Below are 21858 nucleotides of genomic sequence, written 5' to 3'. Positions count from 1 at the left end.
CTCATCCTGTCAGGTGCCCCACTCAGTGCCCATCACCCAGTCACTCCATCCCCCGCCCACCTCCCTTTCCACCACCCCTTGTTCGTTTCCCAGAGTTAGGAGTCTCTCCTGTTTTGTCACCCTCTCTGATTCTTCCCATTCATTCTCCTTTCCCCTATAATCCCTTTCACAATTTTTTATATTCCCCATATGAGTGAAACCATATAATGATTGTCCTCCAATTGACTTACTTCACTCAGTATAATATCCTCCAGTTCCATCCATGTCAGAGCAAATAGTAGGTATTTGTCTGTATATACAATGGTTTTCTTAATTTTAAAGGAGCAAATCATACTTGCCATTTTCCTATTTTATGGAAGAGGCCTTAGGCTGACAGTATTTGCTGACCCATTGAGATTGGGGTCTTTGATTCAAGAACCTTGTTTGTGACTTTTAAGAATTTAGGGCACTTGCCACATGCCAAGTCCTCTACAAGGTGCCCAGTGCTTTCCATCCAGTCTCCATGTCCGGTCCTCACAAGAGGTCTCACTTATTTCTCTTTGACAGACCAGGAAGCAGGGAAGCTTTAGATAGTTCACATCTAGTAAGTGACAAAGCGGAGTGTCAAATTCAAGAGAGTTTGGTCAGAAAAGTTGGTTCACCTTCTACTACCCTAGTCCATGACCCCATTAAAGGTCACTGAAAAAGTTCCGGGGTCAGGGCACCTGGGTGGCTCAGGTGGTTAGGCGTCTGACTCTTGATTTTGACTGGGATTGTGGTCTCAGGGTCTTGAAAACAAGCCTCAGTGTGGAGCCTGCTTGGGATTCTCTCTCTCCCTCTCCCTTTGCCCTTCCCACCCCCCCACCCCTCCACCCCAAACTCACTCACAGATGTGTGCACCATCTCTGCCTCTCAAAATAAAAAATCCTGATCAGGGATCCCTGGGTGGCTCAGCGGTTTGGCGCCTGCCTTTGGCCCAGAGCGCGATCCTTGAGTCCCAGGATCGAGTCCCATGTCGGGCTCCCGGCATGGAGCCTGCTTCTCCCTCCTCCCATGTCTCTGCCTCTCTCTTCTCTCTCTCTCTCTCTTTCTAGGTCTATAATAAATCAATCAATCAATCAATCAATCTTTTTTTAAAAATCCTATGATCCTGTGGCAATTTAGCTTCCATTGCCACCACTTTAAGCTTCACATTATTTTTATCTGTTTATTTGAGAGAGAGAGAGCAAGAGAGACCTCACACAAGCTGGGGGAGGGGGGAGCAGAAGGAGAAGGAGAAGCAGATCCCCCTTGAGCAGGGAGCCCATTGCAGGACTCAATCACAGGACCCTGAGATCATGACCTGAGCCAAAGGCAGATACTTAACCACCTGAGCCACCCGGGCACCCCACTTCACAGTATTTTAATATGCAGAAGGATGCACAGTTGGTATATCTGTCATTACTGTATTACAACCAAACTATTCTACATTCTAAAACAATCTGAACTTAAAGTTATCTTCCCACTCCAGAAACGTCAGTTGGCTTACCTCTGCTATTTCCATTTCTATAAGCAGGTTCAGTAATTGTTTTCCTCTTGGTTCCTTAAATAATATTTTAAACTACCATGTATTGAATGACTACTGTGCTTATCCCATATACAAGGCTACAGTCATCTTAGAGATGGCATATCCTTGAATGTAATATAAAACCTGTTCCATTTGGTTTTACTAGATTCCTTTCGTCTGTAGTTGATTGTTAAACTCAAGAAGTACCCTGAACTCGGTAGATAGATGCTGGGAAATTACAAATTGTTTATCAAATCCCTTTAAGGTTTATAAGAATTGAGCTGTGGTTGTCAGAGAATTCTTTCTGAAAATTAGCAGGCTGACTACTGAGACAAAACGTATGGAAGTATGTTGTGTGGAAGCCATTATTGAAAAGGGTATTCTAAACAAATACAGCACATCAAAATAAGAATCTTTTTTAAAAAATACTTTCATGCTCTTCTTCCTCAAAAAGAGAGCTATATCTGTGAGATAGAAAGCTGCCTCTTTGCAAGGACTTTTGCTACTATTGGATTTAAATTACTCAAGAATTCTCTACTGAGACATTCTTAAGGGGTTAGTATACATAGATGATGAAGTGTGAATTGAGTCAGGAGTTGTGAAGTGTCTCCAGGTTACAAGCCAAAGTGTTTGTGACAGACATTTCAGAGGTGGCATTGGGTCTGGTTAAGTAATACTAGGAGTAATACTAGGTCAATACGAATACCATTGATGTAAAATGCAGTCTAGATTCTGACCAGTTGTTTCTTTCGAATAGTGTGCCTCCTGATTTCTGCTGTTAGGTTGACATAGCATCCCTTTAATGTAGCAGAGTTTTTCAAGTTGTACTGCAGCTTGGTCTTCATACGATTTACCTCTCTGCATTGTGAAGAGATATGCTGAAATCTACCATACATTGTAAATGGGTTATTTGCTCAATCATGTGTCACTTGAGACTCATGCCTGAGTTTTCTGTCTTCTTTCTTATCTTCTGTGGGCCTGTGTCACCAGTGAATGAGGGCCAACTCTCCTGTGAGATACATGCTCAGAAATTTGAAACAAATCTTCAAGGGGTACTAGTTGGTGAAGAGATACCCTGCAATACTAATTTACCATCAGCTTGTATTTAAAATGTCAATGTAGAAATTAAACACTATCTGCAAACAGCAATAGAGAGGAGATTAGTCTTCATATTAAAATGCCAGTTGAGGTTTAAAATTAGCGTTGGAAAATGGACTTCTGCTACTTTTCTTGCTATTGTGTTGGAGTTTAAAAAACTTCCAAAACTTTATAATTACGGATTCTAAACTCTTAATAATACAAATTTGAAACTAGCAGTGAAACTGACTCCCCAGCTTTAGAAAATGCCTTCTTTGCCCCTACTAAGTAGGTCCAGAGTAAAGTGGCAGCAATTAATAATAATTAAATAATCTGGTTGTTTGTTCATTTGTTTTCTTTTTCAGATTCCACATTTAAGTGAACTCATATGGTATTTGTGTTTGTCTGTCTGACTTATTTCACTTAGCATTATTAATACCCTCTAGATATATCCATGTTGTTGCAAATGGCAAAATTTCATTCTTCTTTCTGGCTAATATTTGTGTGTGTGTGTGTGTGTGTGTGTGTATACACCACATCTTTATCCATTCATCTGTCGATGGACACTTGGACTGCTTCCATATCTTGGCTATTGTAAATAATACTGCAGTAAACATAGGGGCACATATATCTTTTCAAATTAATATTTTTGTTTTCTTTGGGTAGAGATCAGTATAGAGGTTACTCAAAAAATAAAAAATAGAGATATCATATGATGCAATAAGAATATATCTTTTGACAGAATCATAGGCTTTTAATAAGACTTGGCCAGGGAAGTGGAAGCCAAAAGCTATAGATGAAATTCTAGGTATTTTCATCCTTGTTATTTTGGAACTCTTGCTGATTTCATTTCTGAAACAGTATGTATAAGTATTTCTAGTGTACTTAATGCTTTCTATGAATATAAGCTCCATACTGCTTATAACCATGCTTTTAACCATGCTTTTAACCATGTTCTGATGGTTAAAATATGCTGCCATTGAGATGCCTAGGTGGCTCAGCAGTTGAGCGTCTGCCTTTGACTCAGGGCATGATCCTGGGTCCCATGATGAAGTCCCGCCTCGGGCTCCCTGTGTGGAGCCTGCTTCTCCCTCTGCCTCTCTCTCTCTCTCTCTCTCTCTCTCTCTCTCTGTGTGTGTGTGTGTGTGTGTGTGTGTTTCATGAATAAATAAAATCTTTTTAAAAATGCTTTAAAAAAAGAATATGAGGGATCCCTTGGTGGCTCAGAGGTTGAGCATCTGCCTTCAGCCCAGAGTGTGATCCTGGAGACCTAGGATCGAGTCCCACGTCGGGCTCCCTGCATGGAGCCTGCTTCTCCCTCTGCCTGTGTCTCTCATGAATAAATAAAATCTTTAAAAAAAACTTTAAAAATGTGCTGTCATATCACCCTTCTTATCCTTTGAGGTCCAGCTTAGAGACCGTCTCCATGAGGCTTGACTGATGCTACAAGAGGTGACCTCTCTCTTTTCTGAAATGCCAGACTATGGTTTATCTCCGTTTTCTCACATGCCTTTCACATTATGTTCTGGTCTAACAGCCACCATCCCTTTGTAGTAGCAGTTTCTGTATCTTGGTGTAACTTAAAAGAATACAAAGAGTCAGGGTTAATATGGTAGACTTTTATGAAGATGTTTTTTTTTTTGCATGATGTCCTCTATGCTGGAATGTCAGCCACTGTCACAATGCAAATCTGATTCAGAAAGAGAGTCTCAGAGATTTTCTAGGTTCCAGAATGAGAATAACAGCCTAATTTCCTCCCAATTTTATTACTCTCCCATCCATATGGAATGGAATGAGTTTCTTCACCTGATCTTACTAACTTCATGCCCATGTCTCATTTTGACTCTACACCACCATTGTGAACTTAGCCTTAGAACTTAGTAAAACCAAAAAAAAAAAAAAAAAAAACTTAGTAAAACCAGTTCTTATCTGGGGTTCACAACATTCTATAGGCACATATTTGATGGATTAAGCTATTCTGCCTTAATATCTTGAGAGTTTGAGAGGCGAAGGGCATCAAGTTATAAGGTTATTACTTTTGTTTGTTGTGTTTTATCATTTTGCTGGAATTATCAGTTTTCCTTTTAATCATGATCAAGACACTGCGTGATTAACTAGTACTATACCCAAATATGTGCTACCTTTTTTTAAAATAGACTCCACGCCCAACATGGAACCCAGTGCAGGGTTTGAACTCACAACCCTGAGATCAAGACCTGAGCTGAGATTAAGAGTCGGACACTGAGCCACCCAGGCACCCCCATGCTACCTTATTTTATACTCATTTCTTTCTATTTCTTGATTGTCCTACTAGATTGTAAAGCATGTGAAAGCAGGAGCCACATCTCACTTGTCTTTGTGACTTCACTGTATTTAGCTTCTAAAAATGTCTGAAGATCAAAGAAAATGAGTAGCTCAACTGGCTTCATGAGGGAAGGACTCGCCTGGGAATCTGAGCACAGCTGAATTGTATAGCCTTGAGCCCATTACCTCCTTCCTAAAACAAATCCAACTGATAATGTCTCCTTTCTTTCCTATAAGGATATTTTAGGACAAAATTAGGTTGTATGTACCATTTTGGGCCTTTTGGAGATAGAATTAGATAAGGCACTTGCCTCTCCTGAGCTGTATAGTTTAGTTAGATGCCATCTTGTGCTAGAGTCCCCTTTCATGTGAAGACGTTCTTACAAGCCTTCTTTTAAAAACTATATAATATTAAGTGATTTAGCCTTTCCAGTGATTTTGAAATGGTTTAAGAGATTACAAATCAAGAATGTATCAGGGGACTAAGTTAATTACCTGTCTCTGCCACCAGACCCTGAAGAAAGTCAGTTCTTTCTCTCGGCTCATTTTTGCCTGCCTCTTCCAACATGTTGTCAGAATACATTTTACTATTGTAGGAAATAAATTCATGAAAATTCAGAGTTCTGAGCAGACTTAGCATCAACAGTTCCTAGCCCATAATAGGGTCTCAGTATTTGTAGAGTAAATTAATGAATTTATGTTTTTCTTTTAAGTGTCTTTCATTAGAATATAAATTTTGTTCTTCTTGTGATATCTCTTTTGTCCCAGGAACTCTCAAAACATATTAAATACTCTTGAAATCTCCTATTAGAGATTGCATAGCCTCGAGGGTGCCAGGCCACTGGAGCCATGAGTTTTAAAATTTTAAATGAGTTTCCACTAGCAACTTTCCAGAAAATCTCTACATCACATTATTAGATCACAAGCTTTCATAATCCCCAAATTATGATAATGATAGTGCTTTATTTAAAACTTCATAAGAACACCAGGACTTTTTTTTAATTAATATTTTCTTAACTTTTTACATCCCTATGAGGCAGGAAAGAAGAGAAGGCAGCAGCTGTATCAAAGGGTCCTCCGAGAAAGTAAGTGTAAAGATTTGAGTATCTAAAATATTCTAGTGTGTCATGAAACAAAACCCTTATTTTAGAGAAGAATGTGGGGGTTGGGGAGGAAGAGAGAGAATCCCAAGCAGACTCCATGCCCAATGTGGAGCCTGATGCAGTGCTCAATCCCACAACCTTGAGATCATGACCTGACCCAAAATCAAGAGCCAGATGCTTAACTGAGCCACCCAAGTGCCCCATGAAACAAACCTTTTTGAGGGGCACCTGAGTGGCTCAGTCTACCCCATGTTGAGCTCCCTGCTCAGCGGAGAGCCTGCTTCTCCCTTTCCTCCCCGCTCGTGTTCTCTTGATATCTCTGTCACTATCTCTGTCTCTCTGTCTCTCTCTCATAAATAAATAAAATCTTTAAAAAAAAGAAACAAACCTTTTTGAGCATAACCAATGTTTGCAGATGGATAAGAAAATTTCAAGGTTGTTTTTAAGTTATATGGCAGTCCTAGATGTAAATCAATACTCAGATGTGATGCTTGCTAACTTTAGTGATGTTGAAATTAACCTTTGCTATCAAATTTGGTTTAGACCACAGAGAAAGAAAAGGCTTTAAAAATTCTATATGACAATTTCTTCCCTGTACATTGAAAGAATATTTATGTTACCCTCTAAATATTTGTAGTAGTATTCTTGGGGGGAAAAGGCCTGACAGACTACATGTATAGTAAAGTCCATATCAGTATAAGTGTTTATTATAGCTGTGAGGTCTTTCTGGCTTTCAAAACTTACATGTTCCCACTTTAAGATTAGATTTTATTTGATGGCTTTTATCAGCATTAGTCATTCTCAATCTTACTATAACTTGAATGTGTTTGGTCATAATGTTCACAGTGATGAAATTCATCAGTATTCTTATAAACTGGACTTTTATATGGAAAGTAATTTTTCTTTTTTAAAAAAAAGAGAACCTTTTGAATTTTTGTTTCATCAACTACTGGTCAAGTACCAGACATGGGAAATACAGTGAGTATAATGCAATCGTTGTGTTTGCCTTTGTAGAGCTTGTAGACTACCTATGAATGCCAAAAACCATTACATAACTCCAATTGTGATAAATACAAAAAAATGAACACCTTCTGATTTATATGAGAACACTTAGTGGAGGGGCCACCCAGTTTGTGATTGTCAAGAAAGGCTTCCCAGGGAGATGACATAATTTGGGACCTAAAGGGTCCCTAGGCATTAGCCAGCATGTGGGACACACGGGCTAGTGGGCTAGCATTTGCTCAGGCACTAAGGCAGACATGACCTTGATGCTCTTCAGGACCTTACTGAGTGACAGTGTGGCTGATATGCCAGAAGCAAAAAGACTAGGTGAGTCGGGTGAGGCAGGCATTGTATAAAGGCACATTGGGGGTCTGGGCTCGGTCAGTGGAGAGCCACTGAAGGGGTGAAGGCTCTAGAGTAACATTTGTTGGTTGTCTATTAAATTAAGAACAATCAAGTGACCCTGTACTATGTCACTTTCTTCTGTTTTGATCAGGAATATGATTGGAGAAACTATCAGCCCAGCCAGATGAGTGAATCTGAGTTGCAAATGCTGGCAAGCCTGCGTCGGCAACAGAATGAAGAACTGGAGGACACAGGGGCTTCCCACGGCCTGAGTGCATCCCAGGTGGACAACTGTAACGTCAGCATCAGTACCAGCAGTGATGATACAACCACTTGGAACTCCTGCCTGCCACCTGTGAGTCCAAGACATTGGGTATTTGTTTATTGCCTTAATAAAGGTCAGACTCCTTTCTAACAAAGCCCAGCCTTGCCTGGGAAAACTAGAGCCAGCATGAGAACACTCTCCATGAGAAATCTTGAGAGCCCATTCAGGAGTACTTGGTTGGCTCAGTTGGTAGAGCATGCGACTCTTAATCTTGAGGTTGTAACTCCAAGCTCCACATTGGGTGTAGAGGTTACTTAAAAGTAAACTAAAGAAATATTAAAAAAAAAAAAAAAAAGAAAGAAAGAAAGAAAGAAAGAAATATTCAGGGCCCCATTGTGAAATAGTGTTTTAAATCTGAGGGCGTTGTCTTTTCTTAAATTGTCTTTCTTACCTTCAAATAATGTATGTTAATTGTGGGGTAATATATATATAAACATACAATGAAAGCAAAAAGGAATAATTTTACTTTCAATTCTGGGTGTCTGACAGCATCCACAGCTTCTAGCTCAGGCCATGGCACATAGAGAGGGCTCAGTATTTGTTAAATGAATGAACAGAAAAGATGTTTTCTCCTCCCAGTGTCTGAGGACCGTGGTAGGCACTGCAGATGCTTCAACAGCTTATATTTTCCCCATATGTTTCTACAGTTAAAGCACTTTTATATATGGCCCATCCTCCTTACTATAGACCAGCAGAGGACCTGGATCAGGTCAAAGTCTTTCAGGTGAAGAAACTAAACTATCCTGGGCCCAAGCCATCACATCTGGTCAGTGGTAGAGCCCAGAGTAGAGCCCAGTGTTTTGATTCAGTCTGTTTTCTTCACTTCTGTCCTTGGGGATGTTATGGCTGAGTTGGAAAGACAAAGCGGAAACGTTGATAGAACAGTCCCATACAGCTTTAAAAATGTCATAAGGCAATATAGTAGAATCAGAATTTTAATAGTGGTAATTAGAGCTACCACTTCCTTAAGTACCCAGAAACATTTTAAGACCTCCATAGGCCTTACTTATAGGAAATTTACTTATAATTTACTTATACTTACTTATAAGGCCCACATTCAACATCAAATCAAACATATTAAAATACACTTTCATCCAACAGTAAATATCACTTTTTCCTATACAATTTGTGAAAGGAAATATGAAATTGAGTAATTATATTTATATAAAATTATGTAAAGGGTGAGTTCAAGCGTAGTTGACAGTGGATAACATATGTTTTAAGTATTTAATTAAATATTTACTAATTTTACAATTTTCTCTCCCAAGAATTTTTTTTTCCACGTCTCCAGAATCTTTGTAGATGTTAGAAATCTCAGAGGCTCTGGCACTGGGACTTCCATTGTCATCTAACTCAGGCCTTACTGCTGTCTTAGGTGGTAAGTGCTATTTCTCCAGGTGAGAAAATGGAGACTCTTGAGTGTAGTGATTCAGACTTAGCTTGGCATGACTCCTGAGTCTGAACTTCTCACCACCATGACAGGGTGACTTCTCAATGTGTGACTTAATTTGCCACATGTGTGCCGCGATATCCAGTGGATGGTGTCATTTCTGCTCTGGAGAGTACATACATGTCTTTATGGAAGAATTCAGATTGGCTTTAAGGAGATGTAGGGGAAGAATGATGTTTTCATGAGTGTTTTTTATCCCTACTTTGCCACCCTCCAGGCTTCTCTTGCCTTACTTTTTCATTAAACTAAATGATCAAGTATGCACAAGGCCTCCAGCAAGCTTGGTGCCAAAGATTATCTACCCAACCAAAAAAAATATCCTGTGCCAGAGTATTCTTGTAGCCAGATCTAAGAACATAAGTTGCAGATTTTTGCAAATCCAGTTTACAATGGAATTGAAATATTGCCTTTCTTATAAAATATTCCTCAGCAGTCACTTAAACGGAAAGTAAGAAAGAGAACAGTGGCCTCCTGAACGAGCTCATTCTGTCATGAAGTAGCTTGGAGACCAACGTGACAAAGGGCAAACTAAGGAATGATTATTTATGGACTGAAAAGGCTGAGCTCTTGGTTGCCCTGGATACCGTGTTCTCATCACTGTCCTGTGCTGGCAAGGACTACAGTCCTCATGCACAACAACTACTCTGCTCTAAAAGTATATAGCCAAAAATAACACCACTGGTAATGAACTTGATAACCCTTCCATTTGAACAAATGAGAAATAGAAAACAGTCTATTTTTTAGACTGAGAAAATAATTGAAAAGCCCACCTTTGGTATTCATAAGATATGTTTATTATTGCATCAAATTCAGTCTATTTCAATACTGGAACTAGCACCAAATGGAAAATTGCATTTCTTAATGAACTCTGCAGCTTGTTGCTCATATAGAGTTTAAATAGAGCAATTTACAAGAACCATTGTGGTCTTTCTGAGAGCTCATGCCTTTCTCTTTAGAAGTTGTGTAGGGAGAGTGAAAAAGAAGAAAGGAACGAACTTATAAATTTATCACAATGGTATCCTGCTTTTTGTGGATCTCAGTGGCACTGCGATCCACAGTGGCACACTCCCAGAAATATGGAAGACATCTCACTTCTCCCACACCTTCATTTCCAAATCCAAAAACCTCAGGATTTTAGCCCTCCCTACTTAACACCATAACCTTAGCACTTGATTTTTCATCTGCATTCCCTCAGTCTCCTGGTACCTCTGTACATCCCGTCTGAGCACCTGGTGGTGAGGATCATCTGCTCTGAGGTCAAATTGATATAGAAGAGAGGCCCACATCAAAGAAAGCAATTGTTCCTATCTGTTGGTTTCAGGAATACTTTCACAGAGAAGGAAAACTACAGTTAAGCTAGTGTTCCAGAATGAGTGCAAGCTCATTGGAAAGAGAGGGAAAAGGAATTCCAAGTTCCGAAAAGGAACAGAATTAAATCCATGGAAGTGAGAGTAGAGTCTCTCCTTTCACAAGATAGCCTACTTGTTTCTCCATCACCTTGAACAGAACTTGAAATGAATCTTTGCTTGTCTTGCCATCATTACCCACCCCTAGCCAACGTAGAACAAACGCCCCCATATCCAAGCTACACCGTGCAGCTTACCCGTCACTGCTATGCCCTGTACCCAAATCATGTCAATCGTGTCACTGCTCATCATGCTCTTCCCTCTGCCTGGAAAGACTCTCCATCCCTCTTCTCTACCTGGAACATTCCCTTGTTTTTCCAAGACCCAACTCACATGTCACTGCTTCATGAAACCCTCTCTGATTCTCAACCACCCTGCGCAGAATTATTTCTTCCTTCTGTGGGTTCCCATTATCTTCAATCTCAATGTTAGCGTTTACCACATGAGGGAACCATTGTTAGCAATGTGCCCCAGGCCTGGTTATGAGCTCCTTGAAGGCAATACCAATGCCTGGCATGAGGTCACTTTCAGTCACTGATTGTTAGTCATGGATTGAATGAATCAATCAGTAATATTGAAAAGATTCCTTTTTATTCTACGATAAGGTAGTTTTCATCAGAATTCCAAAATAGGGACGCCTGAATGGCTCAGCAGTTGAGTATCTGCCTTCAGCTCAGGGCGTGGTCCCGAAGCCTGCATCACCCTCTGCCTATGTCTCTGCCTTCTCTCTGTGTCTCTCATGAATAAATGGGTAAAATCTTAAAAAAAAAAAAAAATCCAAAATAAACATCAGGTTTGCTTTGCTTAAATAAACCCTGAATGATGCAGGTAATATTTTACATTCAAGATTTGATAAGTGGATATTAAATATACAGACAAAGGAAAATACAGACGGGGCTTGATGACCAATGGTTTAAAAGGAGATTTAAAAAAAAAAAAAAAAAAAAAAGGAGATTTAAGCAGGTCACGTTCAATGTAGTATCTTCACCTGAGGTCTTCACACACGCTGCAGTCTGAAACCAGAAAGCCCGTGCAGAGTAAAATGAAGAGTCTTTAGCAAAATCTATTGTGTTTACTACAAGTTTTGATTCCTCAGCTTTCCTCAGCATCTGTACAGTTTAGAGTAATATGTACTGTTTAAAAGGTGTTTAGATATAATAAATTAGTCATTTAAAAGTGTAATTAAATGTAACCATATTTCTCATAGCAAATTGGCTTTTGTAGGCATCTCTTGCTAAATAAATCAAACCTACTGAGAAATCCATTGGCCTTTGACAGACAGATTTTTCAAAGTTTCTAACTTAGAACCAAATTCAATTAAAACAATACTTTACAACTTCTGTGGAAACCAGGCTACAAGTAATCAATTTTGGAGGGTTTCTGTTAGGAGTAGCCCTCATGAGATTTATTCAAAAACTCAGCTCCAGGCAGCCTTAGGAAGGGAGCTAGGAGATGCTTATAATGTATTCTTAAGTGAATTTTATTTTGGTAAGGGCTTTTGATTGACAATAGCGTAAAACCATGTCGTGTGTGTGTGTGTGTGTGTGTGTGTGTGTGTGTGTGTGTGTGTGTGTGTGGTTTCTTTTTAAGGAAAAAAATGTAGCTATTAATGGAAACCGATTTTTGCGGTGCCCAAAAGAATATAGACTCTGCTTCAGCCTACCTGAACTCAAATCCCAGTTCAGCCATTTACCGGCACAATCGCCTATAAAATGGGAATAATAAAAGGCCTTCCTCGTATTGACATGGTGAGAATTGAATGAGTGCAGGGAATGCATGTGCCCAGTGCCTAGCAGAATAAACTCATAGCTGTTACCCGCTGCTTCCCCCAAAGTTATTCTCCTCAAAGGGCCACTTGAATGATCAGAAAAGATTTCTAGGATATTTCCCCTTTTTGTGACTACTGTGGGCTATAAGGATAGGTAGAGGTTCTGTTATGCTTGTTTTGATTTGAGCTTAACCATGAAAATCCAGACTTATCCTCTTAGAGCTTTACAAACAAACACTTTTGTTATTTTATTATTTCAGTATTTCGTTATTTCTCTGTCCTGCCTTTACCTGTGATTTAAGAAAAGCATGCCTCATGTGCATGCTACCCCGTAAGCAGAATCCCTAAAACCATCATTCCTTCAAGTTAAGAATTCCCATAATCTAATATCAAGCACATAAGTCTCCTTAGCTTATTTGAAAAAAAAAAAAATGCTCATTGCATGCATCCATCAACATGGCAATTGCAGAGCATAATATTTGGAGAAAAACGAGGCAAAAATGCACTTAATAAAATTACAAGCATATGGTGAGGTTCTCAGACAAGTTATTTATGGTCTTGATTAACCTTGCAACATTTTTGCCATTTTCATCAGTTTTAACATAACACCATGAAAATATTGTCTTTACCTTTTAACATGGCAGGATTATCTTATCTCCTGTTCTTTTATTTAGCCTTCACTTCTCTCCCTCACCCCAAAATTTCTAGCAGCTTGATCACGGAAAAAGCAAAGCTTCTTGTGCTCAGTAGCAAATTTTAGGAGTTCCGTTTTCCTGACACTAGTGCATAGCAACAGCGCCACCAAAAGGACAAGGTCCTCAGTTTCTAGAATCTGTTCCATTTCTTTGCTCATCAGCATATCAGTGTTTTACAGGATGATTACTGGCTGCTATATCTCCAATATATAATATATTGGCATTTCAGGTTCTTTATAGTTAATAGGTCTTAATTTGTTCTGATCTACAGATTCATTAACTTTGAAGCTCTCTTTGGGTGTAATGAATTTTCTTTTAATTCTCCTGAACCAGAAAGGTAACTAGTTGATTGTGCTAAGCTGCAGATAAATCAGATGAGCAGATGTTCTTACACCACTATAGACATGATATATGAAAACTGATATTAGAGTCAGTATAATACTGAAACGTGTGAGTTGTTCTGTGTTTAGTGACTATGAAAGTCACCCCGTGAAATAAACTTTCCTCATTCTCAGAGTATTATCTATTACACCTTGTTTGTCCCAAATTTAGCAATGTGGGAAAACTAATCTTAATTTTAAATATATAGAGACATGTCATAAGAATGAAATCAAATTAATTTAATTTATGGTAGGGAGGTCGTCATATAGATTTCAAATAAATATTTCAGACCACTTTTTTTTCTTGTTCCCATAACCTGAACTGTGTCACCCGTGTTTTCAAGAACTTCGATATTCACCACTATAGGTGAGACTCTGAGCTGGATTAAGCACTACAATCTAGTAGAGGGTAAACTGTAGTGAACTGGGTTCAAAGTCTGGTTCCACTGTTGTTGGCTGGCATGACCTTGGATTAACACCCATTGTCTGAATTTCCTCTTCTGTTAGATGGAGTTGTTAATCCTATCTGATTCACAGAATTGCTGTGAGGAACAAATGAGATAGTATCTACAAAGGATTTAACACAGAGTACGTGCTGATTAAATGTCAACTAGTGCTATGATTATTGTCATAGTTATTTGATTATTGTCATATACCTACCTACAAAGTAGGTATTGGTTGCTCTTCTATTGCTTCTTAAGGTATTCCCTGAATATGGCTGAATTCCAAAGTCAAAAAAAAAACAATTTTATTTTTTTATACCTGGTGCTTTCATTAGATATTACCTACCTAGAAACAGTACAAATAGGTTTACTGCTGCATATATCTCGAAACAGATCTGTTTCCATTTGTGAATGGGGACATCTGGCTTCAGACAACCCATCAATCCCCCCACCCCAGCCCCACCCCACCATGTTCAGAGAGCTTTTAGAAACCATTAGGCAAAAAAAAAAAAAAAAAAGAAACCATTAGGCACATTTCTCATTCATTCTGATTTGGGTCTAGGAAAACAGAAAGACCTCATCCAAGTGAAAGCTCTGTCTGCCCTTTCAAAGCATCAAAGCAAAGTTATGGGAACTGAAATACCTTGAAGGAGCTTTTTAGCTCCATCATTCCCATAATCCCTTCCTGTCCCTGAGTCTGACTATGAAATTAGGAGACATATACAGAGAAAGGGAATTAGGGCCACCCAGTTTTGTACATACCCATTCCAAAAAAGACTTGCATCCTTCACTGACCGAGTCACTAGCAGCTAGGGCATGTAAGTCTATTTATACCACTTATGTGTGCAAGTTAGAATGCTCTGCCATGATACCCTGTTTTTAAATCAAAGTTGGTTATTGAATAAAATATTTGGGGGCAACAACTTGATAATTAGCTTTCAATACTAAAAATTAAATTAAGGAACCAGGTTCTTCAGACTGAGTTCCATTAACCTATGATTATTTTAATGGGATTTTTTTTCTTTTACCTTTCTGTTCCCTCATGTTAATACTCTTTACTATTTTGAAACATTTCCACTGGTTATTTTTTTTATTTTCTAACACTTAGAAACCACTATAAATGTGAGTCTTTCTTTTGTTGACTGTGTTCTTTTTTACTCCTTGCATCACCAGATCTGTTTTATATAGACATGAGCAAATGCGGAAAGGGTCAGTCTGTGTAGTCTGAGAGCTGAGTCACAAACAAGACAGGATTCTGTAACTATTTCTATTCTGCAGAGGATGGAGTAAGTCATTTGGAATAAGGGGGTTGGAGACAGGTGTAAATAGAATTAATGATGTAAAATTAAGAAAATGGAAATTTCCTGAATGCCAGAACTGTGATGTGTAGAGTTATGGAAATGCCTCTGGAAGTGTATCGGCAGAGGCCCATTCACTGGAGGCCCGAGTATAGCTGAACTACTGGACGAATACCAATGAACATATTATCGGGAGTATTTCTGCACCAGTGTGAGATGCTCTAGAGAACCCGTTAGACCCTTTGCTTGCTAATTCCTTTCTTGCTGTGAAATAATAAAGCCTAAATCATAAAACCAAATTTCACTTGCAAATTGCTGGAAGTCTTATTTCTCCAGTGAGATCAAATATGTCTTATGACATGTTTTTCCTTCCTCTGTTCTCCCAGCTGTTGTTTCTTATTACTGAAATGGTGATGCATTGATATCGGTTCAATTACCAAAGTATCTGAGTACATTTAAATTCATGGTGCATCACAGAGAGTCAGGCTAAGTGACTGTGATTATCAGACAGTGTGTTTGATTTAAATTAAAGGAACACTTCCAAGAGATTATTTATAGAGGAAGACAGTTTACTCTAAAGAATTCTCATGACCCACATCTTTAATATTTTAGGGCCCGTGAAAATAAGGAGTATGTGGAAAATAAGGAATATGTGCTCTATGTGTACAGGTACCATTGCTATACTGTTTTCCTCTGTTAGAGTCAGCACTATAAGCCCACATTATAGGTGGGAAAAGCTTAACACAAACCCTGTTGGGTAAGGAAGTAATGGAAATCCTTTAAATGCAATTCAAGAATGTATTCCAAATTCCACCTTGTAATAAAATGAGAATGTTAAAAATGATTTTCATATTAGAATTCCATGGTTGTTAACCACATAAGAAAAATACTGCATGCTGATGTTCAAAAACAGAATTTGTATCAGATATAATGGAATTTTCTCTCTTTATAGAACAAATAAAAACAAATTCCTTTGGAGACAACAGTTGAAAGCTTTTTGGGGGATGTAGTTGTTTAGCGATGTTTTGAAATAGTAACATTTAAACATTTCTCACAGAGAAAAAAGTTGAGATTTCACATTTTTGTTAGGTACTGGCACCATTTTTTTCAGTTCACTTCATAATGCTTGGAGCTTTATTATACACTTGGGGAAATGACCACTTTGACCTAAGATTTACACGTGTAATTCCATTAGCGAAAATGCAAGTTATCCTTGCAGACTTACTAACGTTAAGACATAAATATATAATCCTTATCTCTGGGTCTCTGAGTTATTGTTGATACCTGCGGTGCAGCATTAGATCCATGAGATATTTTTTATTTTACTGTAGCTGGAAATATCAATGAATGTTAACAGTGTAAAAACTCCACAAGAAGGAAGAGTCCACACATGAACTTTAATTGCACCATAGATGCTATCTCATGCAGTGACCAGCCATTAAAATAACCTGCTCTTTCTCAGGTGTGCCACCTTGTTCTTTGCTGGATCTCCCAAACAGCCTTTGGGCCTTCAGTAAAATAAACAGCCCTTCTTGCAGATCATTCCTCAAGAAAAATGACAGCAATGAGAGTCTTAGGACAGTATATGAAAAGAACATTATCCTGATTAGTACCTCACAAACATTTTGTCTTTTACAGCCTGTCAACCAGGGTCGCCACTATCAGAAAGAAATGAATCCACCTTCTCCTTCTAACCCCCGGTAAGAACCATTAATAAGCTAAGTGTCTTTTTTATTATTATTATTTAAAAGACTGTGCATTTTTCTTCATGTCACAAAATTGTTTTCCAAAACTTCCAAAGAGCTTCCAAAGTTCTTTTCCTTAGAAGGTTTAATTCAGGCTATTTTTCTTATTTAGACTACTATGATGTGGTGGTTAACAGTCTACCTAGGTTTATATGACACCTTTGCCTTTTCCTAGCTGTAGGACTTTGAACAAGCCATTTAACTCAGGGTCATGCAGGCATAATGCTCTTTTGGGATAATCATATGAATGAATACATGAAAAACTCATAGCACAGTTTCTGGCACATGTCAAGCTTTCTTTAAGTGTTAATTTATTTCATATTCTATTTGCATAGATATTTTAATCAGTATGTGATGTTTAGTACATTTCAGCATGAATTGTTTAGTATTATCGGATCCCTTTAAACTTATCACAATAGCTTATATTATTAGTTCAAAAGCCATTCTCTTTTTTCCAAAACCTCACTAAAGACAAGGAAATTGGAGTTTGTGTCTTGAAACATATGTCATATTATATGGTTTTCTAAAAAATAAATTCATTTATCAGCACAAATCAATATATTTTATTAACTATTTATTAAATGCTAGGAATTTATTAAAAATCAGTCCACCTTGAGCTCTATCTGCAGGATCTTAGTTATTAGAGTGCTTCTCATTGTCCAGCTTTCTCACCTGTACTGTGAATTATCCCATAAAATGGACAAGAATACCAGTGATAGTATTGTAGCTCTGACTCTAGCATGTCACTTCTTTTTTTTTTTTTTTTTTTTTTTAAGATTTTATTTATTTGAGAGAGACAGAGCACGAGCAAGGTGAGGGACAGAGAGAGAGAAACAGACTCCCCACTGAGCTTGACCCCAGGACCTGAGCCACCCAGGTACCCCTAGAGTGTGATATTTGTGACAGTATCTGAATTAAGACTCATTGGTTGAACATATAAAAAACAACTTAGCTGGTCTTAAAAGAGAAACAGAGAGAGACAGAGAGAGACAGGAAGGATTTGTTAAATAAGAATATAGGGCTGATCAGAAAAGATGAATACTTATCATTTACATCAACATGGATGAAATGGAAGAGTATTATGCTGAGCAAAATAAGTCCGAGAAAGACTTACCATATGGTTTCAATCATACATGGAATATAGGAAACAGCACAGAGGATCAGAGGGAAAGGGAGGGAAAACTGAATAAGAAGTCAGAGAGGGAGACAAACCATGAGAGACTCTTAACTCTAGGAAACAAACTGAAGGTCACCAGAGGGGAGGTGGGTTGAGGGATAGAGTAATCAGATGATGAGATTAAGGAGGGCATGTGATTTGATGAGCACTGGATCTTATGCCCAACTGATGAATTTTTGAACTAAAATTTTAAAAAAAATTAAGTATTAAAAATTTTTAAAAATTTTTTTAAAAAGAATACAGGGCTGTCCCCTGAAACCCAAGGGCATCCAGGCATATCCTCACTCCATCTCTACTTGCTTCTTCCTGTCTGTTCATTCTTCTCTCTAAGCACCAGCTTTCTATTTCCAGTCACATATGGCTGTCTGACAGCTCTTGAGTTTATGTATTATAGTTCAAAGTACATGCCGAACTTGACAGGTTATGTCTGAATTCCAGTTCCTACTTTCCAGGAGAGAGAATGTGATTGGCCTAGGTTGGGCCGAGTATCCACTTTCGGTCCACTCAGCAATGAACAGCCAATAGAGCCATGTAAAACTAGCATGACTGCCCAGGAAACCACCTACATGGTTTACAGGACTTTTAAGGGGGCCCAGAATGTTATGACATAGGTAGAGTATATGTTCTTTATTAGTAATCACTTCTTAGTATTCCTGGTCTATACACACGATCTGGTCATTATCTAGTAGGGGGAACTGCCACTATCATAAAAAAAAAAATGAGTTCAAATTGAGTTTGTAATTTCAGAGTATATAAAAAGGTGTTTCAACATTCTTAAAATCAATTGTCTCTTGGCATGTAAATACATCTCTTACAATCTTTCAGCTCATAAACTCTTTTTATCATGTATGAGTAAACTTTTAAGGTTACTGAAAATCCAACTTTGGTCCAAATTATAACAAAATCAGTATTTATAATCTGAAACAAATGAATGTGATAGTTAAGATATATAGTTAAGATATGTTAGCCACCCAATTACTGTAAAATGAGCCTTTTGTTTCAATAAAAGGAGAAAGAGGACCTAATTCCCATCCTAATTTTGCTAGTAACCCAGTATCTGATCTCAGACATCACCAATAACATGAACATCCTCATGTGTAAAGGAAAGGATTTGAGTCACATGCTCTCTCAGGTGACCTCTAGCTTCATGATTCTGTGATTTTATTGAGACTCATTATGGACTTTACATATGAAACCCAATTCCACCATCAGAAGGAGTATTGTCCTACATAGAAAACAAATCTCATAATGTTGGATTAATTAATTAATGTTCAGGGATCCCTGGGTGGCGCAGCGGTTTGGCGCCTGCCTTTGGCCCAGGGCGCGATCCTGGAGACCCGGGATCGAATCCCACGTCAGGCTCCCGGTGCATGGAGCCTGCTTCTCCCTCTGCCTGTGTCTGCCTCTCTCTCTCTCTCTCTGTGTGACTATCATAAATAAATAAAAATTTAAAAAAAAAAAAATTAATGTTCAGATGTAGTACTATGTAACTTTAACTATCTCTTTTAATATTTGATTCCCAAAGATAGAATATGAGAAAATTCACCAGACAAATAGACATCATATTTTATTTAGCCAATTAAATGTTCATTCATTTAGGGAAAATTAATTTACATTTTTACATAATAAAGTAAAAAGCCAATTTTCAAAGCAAAAATTAAAATGCTGTCAATCTGCTTTTGCCAGCAGATTATCCACACAGTTTCTTAGAAAATTATTATTTAGCTGTTCAGAAAACTTGTGGATTATATGGTTTGGCTCTTGGCTCCATAAATCCAGCAGCTTGAAAGAATTGGCAGAAAGACATTATTGGGCCATAAATAAAGACAATGATAAAATTATTAGGTCAGCAAAGATCATCATATAAAAATGGGATAAATTGAATCATATAATACATGTCAGTTAACCTAAAATTTAAAACTGTGATTCTTTTAAGATTTGTATTTTTTATATTTCTTACAACTATCTCACATCTAGACTCTAAAACACAGTACGCTAAAATTTAAATTTAAAAGATACTGCTAATGAATATGAAAAAACTATATTAAGAGATGAAACGATAAGTCTCTAAGTCTACCCCTTGGATAAACAAGCATCTAACCTGAATTCTGGATTGAAAGTTCTGCGTGTGGGGGCTCTGAACAACACATGAGAGGCAGGTAGTCTCTTGGTTTCCTGAATTAAGTGTAATTGTGATCAGAGTAATCTGCATTGAGGTTGAGGACATGATGGGGTTGAGGATATGTGTGGATGCAGATCCATCGACAGAACATGCTGGTGCCCTGTGGGAGCAGAAGTGGCCACATTAGCTTCAGTGAAATATCTACAACTACTCCAGAGAACTAAGAACCTAAGATTTGTACCCACACTCATAGTCCTACCCATACTCATGCCCACACACATATATGTTTGGAGAGTCAGTTCTCAATTAGCTTAATTAATGTCACAGAGCAACCACTATCCCCAAAGTCTTCTGTTTACATTTTGCTCTGGAAAGATTTTTATCTCTGCAACATAATTACCTTCTTAGTTATATCTGTTTATGATTAAAGTTAAAGATAACATGCAATTCACAAAGCAGGCAAATTTGGATTTTGAAGAGCTGACTCCAGGATGCCAATAGCTAAAACACTGCATATATTCATAGATTATTTTCCTCAGAGTAAAAGCATCCACTTGCACTTATAGGGCAATGCTTGACATTGGATGGAGATGGGATACAATGGTAATCATATCCCCTGGTGTCTAGATTTGCCACAAAGCCATTTCCCTTCGCATCGTTAGGCATGAGTCTGATATTTCTTATTATTTTTGTGGAACATGCTGACTGATATTTTGGCAGCATCTCACATTCTGGGGCCCTTGCCTCCAGTGTCCACCCATGCTGCCTCTTGGGGCACTGACAGCCTCTATGACAAGGTGCAGAAATGGCTAACATAATCTAATACAATTTAGAGGCGTGTTGGGTAGGAGGAAACAATTTCACAGTTCATTCATGTTGAGAAATGTTTCCTAGCATGTAAACGTACATGCTGCCAAATAGAGCAAAATGGATGCTGTTTGCAGCCGTAAGTCATTTATTTGAAAATGCCATCTATTGGTTTGTGGGGTTTAGAGCTGTCCCTTAGGCACCTCCATTTATGTGTTTATGGAGATTCTTCAGAACAGCTCAAGATATTTTTATTCAGAAATGGGTTTTATAAAATAAGCTGTGATTGCATTCTGGTTGTCTGTTCATATGGATGAAGTCGATAACCAGTCTTTCATTTCAAATGATGATTATACTTGCTATTTTTACAACTCATTGGAAAATTAGGGGGAAGAGGGAAGGCAGTCAAAGGCTCCGTCAGGTTCTAAATGTTTATGGAAATAAACAGTGGAGAAAATAATTCCCAAATGCCCAAACAGTAATGAATGGCATGGTTTTCTGAAGTGTTTGTTTTATGATTTATCACTTATCTGTAGATTTTTCAAATGTCACCGCCGATTGCATGAAGGCTTGCATCCTTTGCAGCTTTGCCACATGTTTGTGTGATATAAACATACTTATAACGATAATTAGATGATAAAGCCCTGCAGACTTTGACAAGTGATTAATAACCACTGACCTCGGTTCACGCTGGCTCAGCCAGCCTGACTGAGGCAACTGGCCTGTCATCGTAACCTACGAGTTCTGCTCTGGACTGATCACTGTGGCTTCATTTTTCTTTTCTCCCCAGTTGTCAAGACTCAGCCTGATGGGCTTCTCTTTTGCTTAAGGTTTTTTTCCCACCAACGCAAAAGAGAGAAAAATGTATAAATAAATAAAATTAAAT

At 38.2% G+C, this 21858-nt stretch overlaps 1 protein-coding gene across 12 annotated transcripts in view; it reads left to right on the top strand.

Moving 5' to 3' along the window:
• CFAP20DC (CFAP20 domain containing) overlaps positions 1-21858 on the top strand; it is a 241375-nt gene that overhangs the window by 170207 nt on the left and 49310 nt on the right. For 9 of the 12 annotated variants that reach the window (XR_005988931.1, XM_041762017.1, XM_041762021.1 and 6 more), the window contains 3 exons: positions 5947-5991; positions 7508-7711; positions 16760-16821. Coding sequence is in view for 11 of the 12 variants with exons in the window: in XM_041762017.1 (XP_041617951.1) it covers positions 5947-5991; positions 7508-7711; positions 16760-16821 (311 nt within the window). In the remaining variant the exon portion in view is untranslated. Of the gene's footprint in view, positions 1-5946; positions 5992-7507; positions 7712-16759; positions 16822-21858 lie in introns of those variants that run through there. The other 3 variants (XM_041762020.1, XM_041762030.1, XM_041762028.1) reach the window with 2 other exon arrangements.

The sequence above is a fragment of the Vulpes lagopus genome, chromosome 7 (genome assembly GCF_018345385.1).
Source record: "Vulpes lagopus strain Blue_001 chromosome 7, ASM1834538v1, whole genome shotgun sequence".
In the NCBI taxonomy this organism is placed as follows: Eukaryota; Metazoa; Chordata; class Mammalia; order Carnivora; family Canidae; genus Vulpes; species Vulpes lagopus.
The sequence above is the reverse complement of the archived record's forward strand: the minus strand, read 5'-3'. Positions and strand labels throughout refer to the sequence as shown.